The 15,675-nt window shown below is 52.0% G+C and overlaps 1 protein-coding gene across 2 annotated transcripts in view; it reads right to left on the reverse strand.

The window, feature by feature from the left end:
• Nucleotides 1-6,610: 6,610 nt before the first annotated feature.
• LOC119097915 (octopamine receptor beta-2R) overlaps nt 6,611-15,675 on the reverse strand; it is a 78,618-nt gene continuing 69,553 nt past the window's right edge. Inside the window, exon 2 of one of the 2 annotated variants that reach the window (XM_037220860.1) lies at nt 6,611-7,438. In XM_037220860.1, the coding sequence (XP_037076755.1) occupies nt 6,678-7,438 (761 nt within the window). In that variant the 3' untranslated portion in view covers nt 6,611-6,677. The remainder of the gene's footprint in view (nt 7,439-15,675) is intronic. The other variant, XM_037220861.1, reaches the window with a different exon arrangement.

Raw genomic sequence — 15,675 nt, forward strand, 5'->3', positions numbered from 1 at the left:
TGAATGCTGCTGATAGCATATATCTGCTGTTAGCAATTGAGGGAATGGTCCACAGTTGGCGATACTGTGGCAAGCACCGCTTGTGATACAATAAGCTCGTTTGTGAACATTGCTTTGCTTTTAACTGTTTAAGACTGCTCTAGACAACACAATTTCAGTATCTGGCAGCCGTGCTCTTTTACATGGTATCGTTTGATTACTACATGGAACGTCTTTATGACGTCAGAGTCGCCGCCAGACTAGCCTGGTAAAAATTGCACTGTAGCGGAAGGGACTGAATCATTTGTAGTACCTCAACTTGCCGAGAGGTGGCGGTGTTTGCTAGAGCGTGTTTGCGGTACCCAACCATTGCCATATTCTCGTATTTTAATCCTTTCTCACAGTGTTCACACATATTTGGCTGTGATTTTATATTGTTTAATTGCATATGGTTCGTCATAGTTCGTATCAATGCTCACATATCTGTATCACGAAGCACAAAACTTGATTCGTGCTCAAAACCTGCATTTAACGCATTGCTTTGGTTGTGGGCACTCGAAGTCCGTTAATGCCAAAAGTCGTACTGACATGCGCCAGACAGTAATAACTTGATGATCCTATTTGTCTTAAGCTTGAATGCTGCATGACCAATGAAACGGCTGTATTCGCGTGACGTTTATATGGCGTCACGAATGCCTGCGTGACTTTGGAATAGTCGGCATGAAATAGTCTCCACAATTTTGCGGGCGTCGAGCTCAGAAACAAGAGGGTTTGATTCAGAAGAAGAGCGTGGCTATGAATTTCACTGTACGGTCTTCAAAATGGCTATCTCAGTTTAAACCACCATACAAATGTGGAGCACTCCCTTCGTGCATATTTCAAATGGTAGAGAGAAAGGTAGGTAGAAAAATATAGTTATATTTTTCAGGCAATATTTTGGACTATTATTTCAGGTACAAAAACTCTAGACTAGACCAGCTATACGCACAACATTCCAATTGCGTATCCGGTCCGTCACCGGCTTAACCACTGGGACCGAGGGTGTACCTTTAAAGTAATCAAATTCATGGTGCACGTGCATATTGACAAAGGATAAAGAGTCTTTTGGTCCGTGCCTGGCTGATCATAACTGGCAAGACAAAATTGGCAAAAATTAGCGGCTTCGGTAGGGGCCGGGCAATACCAACTGCGCGGTTACTTGGCGGGGGCCGGGCAGCGCCCACTGTACGGCTACTTCTGTGTGGGCCGGGTAGTGCCCACTGCACGGCTACTTCTATGTGGGCCGGGTAGTGCCCACTGAGCGGCTACTTCGGTGCGGGCCGGGTAGTGCCCACTGCGCAGCTACTTCGGCGGGGGCAGGGCAGGACCCACTGCGCGGCTGATGTCTGGCCGGATGGGGCCGGGGGCGAGGGGCTAGTCACGCGCCACATCCCCCGGCTGATCCCATTTCCGGCCCCGCTCGTCCGAGCCCGCAATTACGGCAGGGCGAGGCATGAGCCCCGACCGGCAGGGGCGCGCACAGCCTGCCTCCCAGGGTATCAGCTTGAACCACTGCACTGCGTATGCAACTGCCGTCGTCAATAACACGGAAAATAATTTGTTGGATGCTATGTAAGCGTAACAGGATGGTACAAATCTAACTCGTGATTTATCCGACCCTAAGATCCTGACCAAAACACCATGACAAGGAGTTTCTACCGTAACCGATCCGGGCTGTCTGTCTGGAATGCGCGTCGTTGGCGTCGTGACCTCAGGGTTATTGTGCGGCCTCCGAATCTGACGGGCCTGGCTCCGGCACTGCGGTCGCGATGGGGCGGACCGGCACCGGAGCCGACGCCAGCGGTGACGCATGGTCGCCTCTGATGTGATCTGCGGCCGGGGGCCGCCCGTCAGGTGACGAGCCTCCTCCAGGTCTGCCGCCGACTTGGCCTCTCCTTGTGTCAGTAGTGGGCGACTGAGTTGCACCGCCAGGGTTGTGGGAGGAATTTGGTTGCATCCATTGAATATAGGTCGCATGTGTTCTGAACGGTGCACGGTTTGCGGGGGATGAAACTGGATAGGGAAACTATGAAAAACAAACGATCATGCTTAACTGATTCACCTTGCATCGTTTTCGCGAGCCAATCTGGGGTCGTAGACCGATTGCTTAAGAGCTAGATCGGTGCAACTCCGAAGGACGAGTTGACTACATTGACTACATACAATGCGAAAACGCTATATCTGCTCCATACTTCCTAAGCGAAATCAAGGTATGTAGCAAATGGACCCATGTACATTCTTTAACACGCCCGGACCCCAATTCATTGCACGGAACGTGAAAGCACCGACCGGAGCACGCGAATGGCATTGAATTCCATGCGCGTCACTGCAGCCCAACGAGGCATCAGCGGGCCCAACAAGACACAAAGTAGACATTACGAGGAACCGTAGCTGGCCCTCCCTGGAGGACACCTGATAAAGACTCTGTTGAGTTCTCGTGAGGTCAGGCCTCATCCATTGAACATTTTACATGCACCTGGTGCTGATGCATGGAAAAAATCTGAAGTTGTATAGTTACCCCCCCCCCCCCCCTCCCGCTTCCGTATCCCAATATCACGAACAACAACATTATCACGGCCTGGATCGTGCGCTGCGTATTTCCGGTAGTTGGTGTACCACCAGTTCATTTTTTGCTGGCGTATCATGCAGGTCGTTTCCGCGGGGACACCACTGGTAGTGCCTGGGGTCAAGAAAACCACAGTTCCAATCACAATGCAAATGTTATCCATTTAAAGGCCGCCTTAAGTTCACATTTTAGTGGCTGCCGCACAGCCCCGTTAATCTTCGAGCAGGGCCGGTTTCATTTTCTACCCGTCCCATTAGTTTCCTAGCCGGGTGGCCACGGCTGTGAACTGCTCTCGTCCGTCGCGAGCTCGCCGAGCGCAGTCCGCCCACGGACGGGGCTGCGACGGAAGCGCCAGGCCCCCGCGGGACCGTTGGCGGCGGCGGGCGTCCCGCCGGCGGCCAGGCTATTTTGTCACAAGACGGCTGCAAGATAGGCCGACGGCAGTAAACGAAATTACCCGCGGCGTTTGAGGACACTGCAGCGGCCCAAACTGGTGACAGTCGGCGGAACGCCCGTTTGGAGGCAGCGCGTCACACTGCAGCCTGTGGAACATTTAGAGGTAGCCCGTCACACTGCAGCCTGAGCGGCGTTTGGAGGCAGCGCGTCACACTACAGCCTGTGCGGCGTTTGGAGGCAGCGCGTCACACTGCAGCCTGTGGAGCGTTTGGAGGCAGCGCGTCACACTACAGCCTGTGGAGCGTTTGGAGGCAGCGCCTCACGCTGCAGCCTGTGGAGCGTTTGGAGGCAGCGCGTCACACTACAGCCTGTGGAACGTTTGGAGGCAGCGCGTCACACTGCAGCCTGTGGAGCGTTTGGAGGCAGCGCGTCACACTACAGCCTGTGGAGCGTTTGGAGGCAGCGCGTCACACTACAGCCTGTGGAGCGTTTGGAGGCAGCGCGTCACACTGCAGCCTGTGGAGCGTTTGGAGGCAGTGCGTCACATTACAGCCTGTGGAGCGTTTGGAGGCAGCGCGTCACACGGCAGCCTGTGCGGCGTTTGGAGGCAGCGCGTCACACTGCAGCCTATGCGGCATTGCGCGCTTGCCTGAGCTGCGTGCAGCCGGGGGCACACTATGCTAATGCTGAGCAAATGGCAAGGAAATGCAAATGCAAATGCAAATGGCAAGCTGGAGTGATTCAAATGAAGACTTTACAGAGACAAACATAGAGCCATGATTGGATTCCTCGAATACATCCTGTGTTTATCGTATCCTTACCGTGAGTCTGGATTGGCACGGAATTCCCCGCTCGAGCACCCATCTGGAGGTGCCCGTCCCCTGCGAAGAGGCCCTGTGACCACGACCTGACCTGGCCCCGGTCCGGCATCCGGGAAGCCGCCCGGGGTCGGACGCCTCCGCAGCTATTTGCGTACGGGAAATACGGCTCTCGACTAAGCGTTTGATGTCATTGAAATCTGTTTTCCAAATAATTTCACATCATTTCACATTTTTCAGATGCTTAAAAGCTTGCATAACGGTAAGCACCTGAAGAAGCTCGCCGTCGGGAAAAGCCTGTGCACTTGGAGGCTCCGCAACATAAAATCGGGAGAGGCTAGAGACTATCGTGTAACTGTCCTGTCTCGCGTCCATAACTCTACAACATCTCCTAGGCATCGCGAAGCCATATCCGACCACATGAGATTATCAAAGAACAGCAATACGGCTGAGGAGCTCCAAGCCAAATCCGGGTACCTTCATCGATTAAGGCATTCGCGGGTACAGAACGGGAGCATGGCAGCGCGAGACACGCAAGGCGTTGCGTCCGTTTCATGGGCTCAGAGCTAACATCGGGAGCTTATATGGGACTTCGCGGAGCTCCATTGTGGCCAAGGACCTGATTGGAAATCACTCATGGCAGCCTGAGACCACAGGGCCGAAAGGTGCAGGACTTCTGGGCTGTGGGACAAAATGATTTAAGCTTTCCATGGTGAGGCTCGCATGCGTTTTAGTTAGGGAACTGCGTGGGTACTAGGCTATGTGCGCGATACATCCTAAATATTGCATCACTTACACAAGCTAGCTTTGCTTTTAATTTGTCTCCTTTATGTTTGATTTATTGAGTTGTGTTTTTCCTTGCTGTGCAAGTGTGGGAGCATTTCATCGGTAAGCCTTGACTTATTTCCTTCTTTGCGAGTCCACTTAAACTCGGTGATGAGGTTCAAATTAGAGGCATTCGCTTATGAGATTTCATGTGGCCAATCCACCCGCCCGCTATTCCTAATCAGTTGCACACGTCCGTTAGCCAACCGTTCGCATCCCCAGTTCTGTAGTTCCAAATTTTGGAAAAGTCCAGGAATGCGTATATTCAAGCATGCTCTATGCCTTGATGTGGGAATGAAAGTAATTTTGACGGAGATTTTCAAAGAAATATCGCACGATGTTACCGCTTGCGCCACTTTTAGTCAAATTTGTCCCCATTCCCACCACTTTTGCAATTGTAAAGGCAATTTTCAATTTACTTCTTTTGAATGGAGGCAATCGCCTTATGACTCCAGGCAATTTGAAATTCACTTCTCTTATTCGTTTCGATAAAGGTATGTTGCCGAAATAGCAGCGCATCTATATCTCCATTCTCCTGGTTTTTCTCCGAGGTATAAGGCTATTACCACCGTCTTATCCATGTGAATAATGTTCCTCGGAAATGCACTTAACAACTTACGTAACTTTTATGAGGCCTTTATGACTTCAACATGTCAGCAAAGCTCCAGCGTGGCAGCCTTATTTCACCTTGCATTTTTACACGTCGTGAATTCCTAGTTTTAGCCACGTAAATACTCTTCACGAAACTAGGCCTTGACCGATGTAAAGACAGTAAGAGTCTCTTGTGTATGCTATTTAAATCTATGTGCATTTATATTTGTAATATAGCACAAACACTGTATATCCCGGGATGATACTTTCAGGTTTTTTCCTAGCTCATAGTTGTGTAACACGCAGTTTTGCTGAAGTCGCAACTCTGTTAAAGAAAGATTTTGCCTGTAAAGTTCTATGGTCGCTTATGGGCTCTATAAGTTTTTTATTTTTAGACACAGCCCGCTTAACACACCGAAACTACGTCGCCTGGAAGAGACCGGATATCGTAAATGGATGGCCGTCTGGATTACGAGGGGTCGTATAAACTTCAAGTATAAAATATTAATCAATCTAAAGCGAGTTCACAGACAGTAACTCACCCAGCTGATCTAAGGAGGACCCAAAACCGCCAGCATCGCTTTCCCTTGGAGTGCTGGTCGAACTAATCAGCGAAATTGCAAGCCATACTTCGCTGAGAATGTCTTGCGATCGAGGTCGATTAGTGGTCGCTAGTTTCAAGCGTCGGTCGCTGATGGCAGGGCACGTCGCCTCTGCGTTTAGTGGTGTCGGCAATTAATACTGAAACTGCAGCACGACAGCTTGGTTCTAAATCGCGCGGTGTTGCCATAGATCTCGCTTGCATCTGTCCGCACTTCGGCCGCCTCTCGCAGACTATGTTACTCAGTGGTGCTCTGTCCCAGCGGATGTTGTGATGGATGGTGCGGTGCTCGTGGGAGATTAATGACCCGGCTCTAATGAGTGGCGTGATTGGGTGATGTCAGCAGGTCGTCATAATCCCGGCGAACAGTTTCTGATCGGTGGCCTTGGTCTACATCAAGTGTGAGGAGGCCTCGTTTGCTCTATGACCGGGTGGTGGCTGGGCAATTTCTCTCTGTGTTCGTCACATGTTACCACGCACGTCTCTCTGTCAGTCTTGTGCTGAGCATGCCCTTCGTGGCTGCAGAAGGTGTGGAGCCTCGTTGTGACCGGCTCTTGTTCCTTGCAGTTGCATGCGTGAAGCCTTATTGTGACCGTCTCCTGTTCCACGCAGCTGCAGAAGGTGCGCAACCTTGCTGTGACCCGCCCTTGTCCCACGCGGGTGCAGAAGGTGTGCAGCGTTGCTGTGACCCGCTTCTGCCTCAAGTGGGTGCAGAAGGCGTGGAGTCCTATTGTGTCCGGGTCCCACGCGGCTGCGCATGGCATGACCAGCGACGCCACGCTACCCTTTGATTTCTAACATTTATTGTATCACATAGAACAGATAAGAACAGCGCGGGTACACTGTACAGAGCACCTGAGTGTTACGCCACCGAGGCGGGGTCGGTTCGCGCTGGTGGCGACCGGCCGTTCAACTCCTCCAGCCCGATCATCTTCACGTCCGACCACTTCTCCTGCTTAGGCTGCCGGTTGAGGAACTGGCCCTTGAGTAGATTGATGCGCATGGGCCGGGTGGGGCTGCGCTGCGTCTTGGCGGGCACGGCCGGCGGCAGCGGCGGCACCACCAGCGTCACTGTGTGCTCGGTGGGCGAGCCGGGCTCGCGCGTGGGCACGTCCAGCTCGGAGCCCAGCTGGTTGGAGGCCGGCCGGCTGACCAGCCCGCTCACCTGCGACACGTCCGAGGAGAGCGAGCTGCGCCGGCGCTGGTACACCTGGCTGATGACGCTCTCACGCCGGAGCTCGGTGGGGTACGAGTGACGCCGCATGTAGATGTCGTGGTACGGGTCGCGCTGCCAGCACCGGTGGCAGAGCATGCACGACAGGATCGAGCGAAAGGCGTAGCGGAAGTCGCGGTTGAAGTAAGCGTAGATGACAGGATTCAGAGTGGAGTTGAAGTAGCCGATCCAGAAGAGGAGTGCCACCACGATGTCTGGCGTTGTGCAGACGCGCTTCCCGCACAGGCTGACGATGATGTACCAGAGGAAGAAGGGCAGCCAGCAGAAGAGAAAGGCACCCATCAGGATGCCAAGCGTGCGCATAGCCTTGCGCTCCCGACGCAGCTTGTGCATCTGGCGTCGACTGTTGTTGCTGTCGTCGTCGACAGCGTGCGTCTCCGTGCCGCCACCTGCCGACAGAAATCGGAACTGTAAGCCACGCAGCACGCGAGAGGAGCACTCAACGCTTTTGTTGACGTCGAGGAAATCCCATTTCATCTTAGGTGTGTGCCTGAAGGATGGAAAGAGTGTGTGAACCACGCCGGCACAATCTGGGCGCGAGGCAATGGTAAATAAACTCCCGGCTCTCGGAAATTCCACGCCCGCCGGAGAAACCCGGTTTGATCCCAGATGTTACGAAGATGTAAGCGGTTTGAAAAATGCACCGGTGAAATCCTGTGGGAGGCGGCAACGCTGCCGAGGCGATAACGCTCCTGAAAGAACGCGTTACCAACGCGCTCGTGGCACCATTTATTTCACCCAAACCCCTCCCAAGATAGCGGGCTCAGTGGCTACCATTACTGTCTGTCTGTTGTCCCTCAGGCGGCGTCGCTAATCTGGCGCGGACCGGCCGAGCTGCATCAGCAGCGCCGGCGGCTATACGAGCCCGACTGGGCGCGCTACGCTCACAGCGGCGAGCTGTTATCGGTCCGAGCGGCCGACATTAAGTCGTCTCGAGCCGGACCGCCCGGCTGCAGACGCGCTAAGCAGCCAGATTGGCCAATCACGGCCACCTCTTCAGCCACTGACGAGCTTATCGGCGCCCGCTCGGCCCGGCGGCGCACTAACTGGGCCAGCCGAATCCCGCGAGCCGCCGGCTCCGCGCTGGCGCCGGGCCCAGCGCACGCGTCAACACTGCTCCCGTATGGCACGCGGACGGCCGCGCAGCGCCCGGCCAGCAGGTGGAACAAACACATTAATATTGTCCCGGAGATCCGGCGCAACGGCTGGCGGCGCCGCTGATCAGGCTGGATGCTCCCGCGCACTCGCAAAACATGTCAATACGAGCTGCGCCCAGCGCGCCGGCATGTTGACGACTTCGGCCGGCTCCAAACGCGGCGCACCGTCACATCTCGACGCGCGTGGGACGCGCATCCAAATCCGCGGTTCGCCTGATGCCAGGCCGTCGCAGGCCCTACGATTACGCGAGTGAGACTGGACTGCCCACGCGTGAAATCGGGACGAGATGGTGTGACCGGAAGCGTGGTGTGTCACGCCCAGCGGCAAATTGTGGCTCTGTTGTTCACAAGGCACCTTTTCCGTGTTCTGAACGAGTCCGAAATTTGCATCTCTCGCTTTGTTTCCGCTCTGGCGGCGGTGTTGACCTTATTTAGCATGCGTTCTGATCGGGGCCTGGGCGGGACTGGAGCCGATGTGCAGTCTGACCACAAGTGAGCCGCTAGTGGGCAGGATGGGGATGCGCGCGTCCCGACGCGCAGCGGCCGGCCCGACAGGCGGCAGTGGCCGTCTTGGCGCGGCGCCGGCGGTAATCGGCCGGGGTTAATGTCGGCCCAGTCAGGGGTGGCGACGGCACACAATGACCTGCCCCCGACGCCGGCTATGGCGGCCAGGCGACGGGGCCCGCCGACATAGCCCGCCTCCAGAGGTCACTGCGCCAAAGAGCAACAGCGGCTGACACAAAGAGATATTCTGATTCGTTAAACGCCCGTGCGCAGGCACCGAGTGGTCAGACGTAAGTTGGGGGGGGGGGGGGGGGTTTCTAACGACCAACAATGAGCATTTTTCCAGGGTTGCTGTACAACGCGCGTCCTATTACAAGAGCCCATGCTCGATAGGTCAGTTGCGCGCGTGACAAGGCTCCAGCGAATTTCAACCCGCTGTCGACTGATGCGCGTTTTGGTGCCTTCACATATTTCGCAGCGTTGTGTGCTGCACAAGCCATCACATACCGAATGGAAAACCATTCATGTATTCGTATAGGCATCCATATATGCAGGGCTCTGGCCAAAATCAGGTTCCGGGAGAAAATGCGCGGGCCAAATGTGGGCGCTTTACGAACTCTTGCCTGCTTGGGAATGCAAGAGAAGGAAATGGACGGGAATGAGCTCCATCCTCTCGGTTCGTACGGCATCAGTTGTCATCAGTGGCACGCTGTGTAACACCTCGGTCATCCACATGCATTCTGATCCACTTACGTAAGTTTAACATTCAACACCTGCCCCGCGCGGCCACGGTTGTGAGCGAATGCAAATTTGTGCCGACAGCTTTGGTACGTTGGCCCCGTGCGTGTTTTCGCATTTCAGCGTGTAATTTTATCCAGGCTTCGACTCCCGTGCATACGTTCAAAGGCGGGTAATGCACAATGCGTCGAGTTCGCGAAAGGTTCAGTCTCGTTTTCGTTGCTTTGTCTCGCGGCTGTCCGACGCTGGCCATTTTTGGCTGCGAGGCGTTGTGACGCGCAACTGAGCGGGGACCGAGTGGAAGCGAGGCGTAAGGCTCTGCGGGGCCGTAACAAATGATGACTAGTTCAAGTATTTTTTGCAACGATTTCGCATTTTATAAATCATTGTGGTGCAAACAGCGGCATAGCCACTATCGTGCAGCTGACCATTCTACAACGTTTGTTTGTTTGTCGCTTATTTTCGATTATGGACGTGAAGTAGCAAATGATATGATGAGTGGATTGGCGCGAAAGCGGAACGCTTAAACTCGAGCGTCGCTTCAAACTACAATATAATATAGCCACCACCGCCCTGGAACCCACGGCCCACCGCCCACTCGCCAGAGTGATCAACTGCGAGCCAGATTGATCAACTGCGACGGGCCGGGCGCCCGCCCCGCTCCGCTTCACACACACAGCCGTCTTTCGGCTGGCGGCGGACGCCCGGCTCGGTAACGGCACTCAGCCACCCGTTTGCCGCCTGCACTCGCTTGAAGTTTTTAGGCGAATCGTGTGGTTTCAAAAAGAAACGCTTGGAAAATATTTGTTTTAATTTTGTAAACCGTTACCTCTGAGACAGATACTGAGTTGCTCGCTGTGAGTGAGCTCAGAAAAGTTTGGAATGATACGATCTGTTTTACAGATCGTATCATTCCAAGATCGTACGAAAATGGTGCGATCGTATCAATTGTACCATTTTCAGTGCTATGTTTTACATAGCACTGAAATTCTGATTACATGATAACGAGCACAGTTCAATACGAATTGTTAATGGTCTCCATATGGATTGCCACATGAGCCAGAGAGACTAGGTGTAGTTGGATTTTGCATTTCAAACGTGTGAGCATTAAGGTCCGGAACTCCCAATCTCAGCCTATCATTTAGGATGCTACCAAGCCTGGATCCAAATCTGTGATACGATGAAGGCGCAGCCACACCTCAGTGCTGGTATATTTCCCGTTTGAAGAAGCGAGACGACTGGAGAGATGACACCTCAAGTGGGACTCAGTTTCATCTTCTCGTGGCTGATGGGATATGGGAGATAGAATGCCGAGATACTGTCCAGTGCCAATGTGAGTGTCATCGCATTTCGTAGTGAGCGTCCTGTTGCAAGTGCTCGTGTGTCAGGTGGAAGTGCAGTGACGCTTGTCGGCAGCTGATATTGGTTGTGGATGGGGGTGTGGAACAGCGTCAGTTTGTGTATGCATCTTCGTGGCTTGAGAGTGTCGAACATCGAACCAGTGGAAACGTGGTTATGCTGTGTTTAGATTGCTCTTTGTCATATACTGTACGCATATCAAGCTTTCAGCAAGCCCCAGTGAGCATGGGCGGGAGCGTGGGAGTTGGTAAAGCGACGGAAGCTTAATCCTAACAGCGTCCTGAGAATTTAGCATAAGCCCTGTAAACTTTGACTGAAGATGAATAAGCTAGATTGCAAATTCCCCCCCCCCCCCGCCCCGCCTCTAACTTGGGGAGTACTTCTCTTATGAGCGGGAGCGATCTTGGTAATGCAAACTGCATCTTGAAGTGTAAGCTTCAGCAGGGTAATTAGGGGCTGAAAACACCACGCAAGCCTTATCTTGATAGGAGATAGCGCCAACTCACTAACGAGTCCGGAAGGCTGACAACTGCCGTATCCACAGAAATTGCATGCGAGGCGATACGAGTAGCAGAAATTAGTTGGCTGAAGTCGAACGTTTTTATCTGTCGAGAGGCCTGCGCTCTGTCCCGCCTCGCACGCAAACAGCAATGTAGGGCGATTTACGGTGTCCAGTTGGGTAGAAAGCAAGGCGACTTTTCAGTTCCGTTCGGTTTCGTATCGTATTACGTCGCATCGCAACACTACGCAGCGACAGGCAGCCAGCGTGGGGCGGTCTTCGCCGATGTCGCGCGCGCCCTGGCCGGGATAGCGAGTGTGCCGTGCTACGTCAAAGTAGTGCGGCACAGCCTACCTGCAGCCCACAGGCGGCTGCACTGGGAGCTGCTCAGCAGGTGGCGCCACCTCGCCCCGTGCACGGAAGAGCAATCGCGAGCTAACTATGCAGATTTCCTGAGGGATACCGGGCCTGATGAGCCAGTCATGCGCAGCGGGCGTGGGTCCCATTTAAGAACTTCCACGCACAAGCAAGCAGTTATTTTCCGAAACATCTGAACAAGATGTGATTAGGCCCGCGAATTAGGTGCTACATAACGAAATATTTATTTTTTAATGTCTATGCACCAATCAGCTTTGCGCAGAGTGCAAACATGCTGAACATACCATGCTTATGTTATCAAGTCACTGCGTGTTGAAGTTGGCCATAAATCGGGTCCTACGTCAATGCAGGTGGTGTGGCCAGCTTTGATGCCGGCGGTAATCGGTCCGTGTTTCCTCAGTTTTAGTTTGCGAGGTCCTTAGAGAATAAATTCACTCGCCTGTTGCTTTGCGTGATGATGAGCGGCGATTAATGGCTGCACACGGGTGTACCGGCAAACAAGCAGAGCTGTTGTGGAATTTTACTATGCGCTTCTCAAACACAAGGGAGGATCATCGCAAGCCATGCATAAACAACCCTCCCCACATGAGCATGTTGCAAGAGTATCGGTCAGCCCTCGCTCTCGCCATCTGCACACTTACTGCCCGAGCAGGCCGCCCACATCCTACCCCAGATGTTTTGAGTCACTGTATTGCGTGCTGAACATTTTGAACATTTCACAACCATGGTGGCTTAGTGTAGTAAGCATGTGTGTGCGTATTATTAACGTCACATTGTCTTCTGTCGGACATATTTACCAAATATGCGTCATTCGGCTTTCTTCGAAACTTCGACATGCGCTTGAATTTAATTTCGCTTGCATCGGAATTTCATTAAACCTTATTGAAATTCTATCGCTCTCATCACGTTGGCTGGCATAGTTAACCCCCCATAAGTGGTGTCATTTTACTGACAATGCTGCAGAAATTAAACAAATGACTTTTTCACGCCGCAAAACCAGTATGTAGACCAGAGAGCAACTACGCCTGCCGTCCACATTAGGCTAGCAGACAATGCATCATCTGATGGGCAATGGCTTCAATATTGAGCTGCGGAGATGGCTTCAAACAACCGTGCCGTCACGCAGCACGGCACACCCTCAGGGCCGTACCTGATTACCCAAGAGCGCGACACGCCACGTCAAGTTCAGCTGGTCTGCGCTGGCGCTCCCCCCCCCCCCCCCCCAATAGCGGGGCCCCGCCGGTGGCGGAGCACGAGGAGGCCAGGTAAAGCACCGGCACGTGTTCTCCACCCCGGGGCACATAGAGCCGTGACAGTCGGAAGTCGCGCGCGACACCTGAACCGTGTGACAAGGGATTGCGGACCTTAAGTCAGACAACACATCTGAACAACGGAGACCTTTCTGTCGGCTTCAAACGACTGGTGGTGGGGTTCTGGGCCCGTCGGCCAGTCCGGCTAAATCGCTGCCAATACGTCTATTCTTTAGGTCTACCAAAGGCCTTGATCCCCTAATAAAAACACTTAAATATCGGAGAAAGCTTCTGAGTCGTAATCTAGCTACGTTTAATCGGACGGCGATTGTTTTGGAGACATCCATGGATTTCGTTTGCACTCACAAATCGTCAAGGTCACGTTGTAATCACAGCAAGCTTCAGGGCAGAGATAGATAGTTCATATGCCATAATGAGCAACTGCAGCATTCTTAGAGAACGAGAACGTAACATTGACAACTGCACCAGACCCTACGTTGAGAAAAGTAAACATTTTCTGCGTGATAACTGACGTGTTAACATAAATTTGAACCCAAACTTCAGTCCCATTACGGGACGCATCGGCCCTCACCATGTGCTGAGAGTACGATTATGGCTCTCAATAGAATATGACTTATCACATGAATCCGCGCAACAATGGAGTAAATCGAATTGTCATGGTTTTCGACCCTCACATCAGACTCTTTTATGACACTCAAATGTGAGTTACATGAGGGTCTAACAAGAAGCATTAGTCAAAGCCCGTTTTCTGCATTATTGTAATCATCAGGTATCGCGGTGCTAGATCTTTTAATCGGTCCATTTTGGTGACATCCAAAAGAGAGCATAAATTGCGGATGTCTATGAAGCTCACTCCGTTTTTTTCTAGCGATGTATGAAAGTGTCAAGTTGTCTCAGACTTCAAAAAAAGCTTGAGTCGTTGCCCCGGTGGAGGCATGCGGGATGTTCACGCAGGCAACAGTCTGCATTCAATCGGCGCCGGAATGCGCGCACTTGAACTGTGAGCACAGTTACCATTAGTCTGCTGTGAATGGACTGGACTTAACTCAGCTGCATTGAGAGAGAACGGCACTGGTGGAGCCTGAGCTAGGGGGCTTCTTGTTTTCCAGAACTGATCTACGGAAGATAATGAGGCACCAACCAACTTGCAGAGTACGCGACAAGTTAACACAGCCCGAGATAAGTTAAACACACCTTCATTTTCAGACCATACAACGCGACAAGCTCGCAACAATGCTCTCTTCCCACGACTTGTCAACGGAAATTTCGTTGTACGGCATTGTGAAGCTCGCAGAGCATTCACACGATCTGGGTCGCACGCGTACCGCTTGTGAATAGCCCGGACATGTCTTTCGTACGACAGATTCTCCTGTCACGTCAGTGGCCAGTTCGTGGGATTACGCAGCAATTGTACAAGTGCAGCGTAATTGTAATTCCACGCATACATACATGCATTGCAATCATGCAATTATCATGCAATTAACGTATAAATACGCCAGCAACGTTGAGCTGTTATCATTTGTTAAGCTGTGCGTCAAATATTTCGCGCGTGGGTATGAGCGCACCATCGCGTCGGACTGGACTTGGCCCGCTACGCTGGCGGGCAGCCCGCGTTCGATCCTGGCATTACGCAGGCATATTACACTTATTACCTTTACACTTACTACCTTATTACCTTATTACCTTTTTATTACCTTATTACCTATATACCTTTATGTCCTGATGCACTTCACTTCTGGCAACGCGGATGTGAGCCTTCTTTATATGAAGCCTATTTTTATGCTGCATCAGGACACATCTTTCACATTTGAAGGGACCTTAAAAACGTGACATTTATTTTCAGTAAAGATCCTTTTAAAACAAAAACCTCGATTCAGAAAAGTGGCATTGTGCCTGCACTCAACTGCGTGCTTTGAAAAACATCTCATCTTCCCTCAGTGCAGGTTAGACTACGTGTGTAGTGCAGCACATAAGAACGCGTAAGTGCAAGCTCAGCACTGAGGATACACAACGGGACGTGATGATCATATTTATGCTTGCATAGTTTCCTTTGTGTTGATATCCGCAATCACATAGAACCTGCCAATTACATTCTGTGGTTCCTTGGGTTGTATTCCAAACACACATGCTTTGTGCTATCTCACTGCACTTCTTCAGGCAATTGAATCACGTTTTAAGCCTGGCCTAAGCTGGAATGTATCATGCACGTATTCAAACCAGGCTCACAAGCAACAAATACAGCTAAAGTCAAATCAAGATTCCATGCCAAGTTTGTGTTGCATCTTTAGGTTGGTTGTAAAACAAATTTGAATCCCAACATGACTGGCAGCATGATCGCGAGCTCCGAACTGATGTTATAGGCGTGCCACCTTCTTTGGCTGCATTATGAATTCTTACTTCGCTCAATTGCTATCAAGGCTGGCAGCAGGCGGTCGTTGGCCTGGTCAAAAGAATAAGCATTTTCGGCGAAATCGGCGTCAGTTTCAACTAAAAATTTACTTTCATGCAGCTTAAATTATGATGATTTCTAGATGAAAAGTCCGGCTTCAATCAGCTAAAAGTTCTTTGCATCACTTCACCGTGCTATTGTTATGTTCATTTCCGAGTTACAAAGACCGCAGTGCAGTGTAGCAATCAGAACCAGAAGCGTAAGTCGCTTAAGGACTAGCGAGCAACGGTTAGCAACGAACTTGAATAACAACTGAATATATCCTGCACTG

This window comes from Pollicipes pollicipes, unplaced genomic scaffold (assembly GCF_011947565.3).
Source record: "Pollicipes pollicipes isolate AB1234 unplaced genomic scaffold, Ppol_2.1 Scaffold_4740;HRSCAF=5597_pilon_pilon_pilon, whole genome shotgun sequence".
NCBI classification, from domain to species: Eukaryota; Metazoa; Arthropoda; class Thecostraca; order Pollicipedomorpha; family Pollicipedidae; genus Pollicipes; species Pollicipes pollicipes.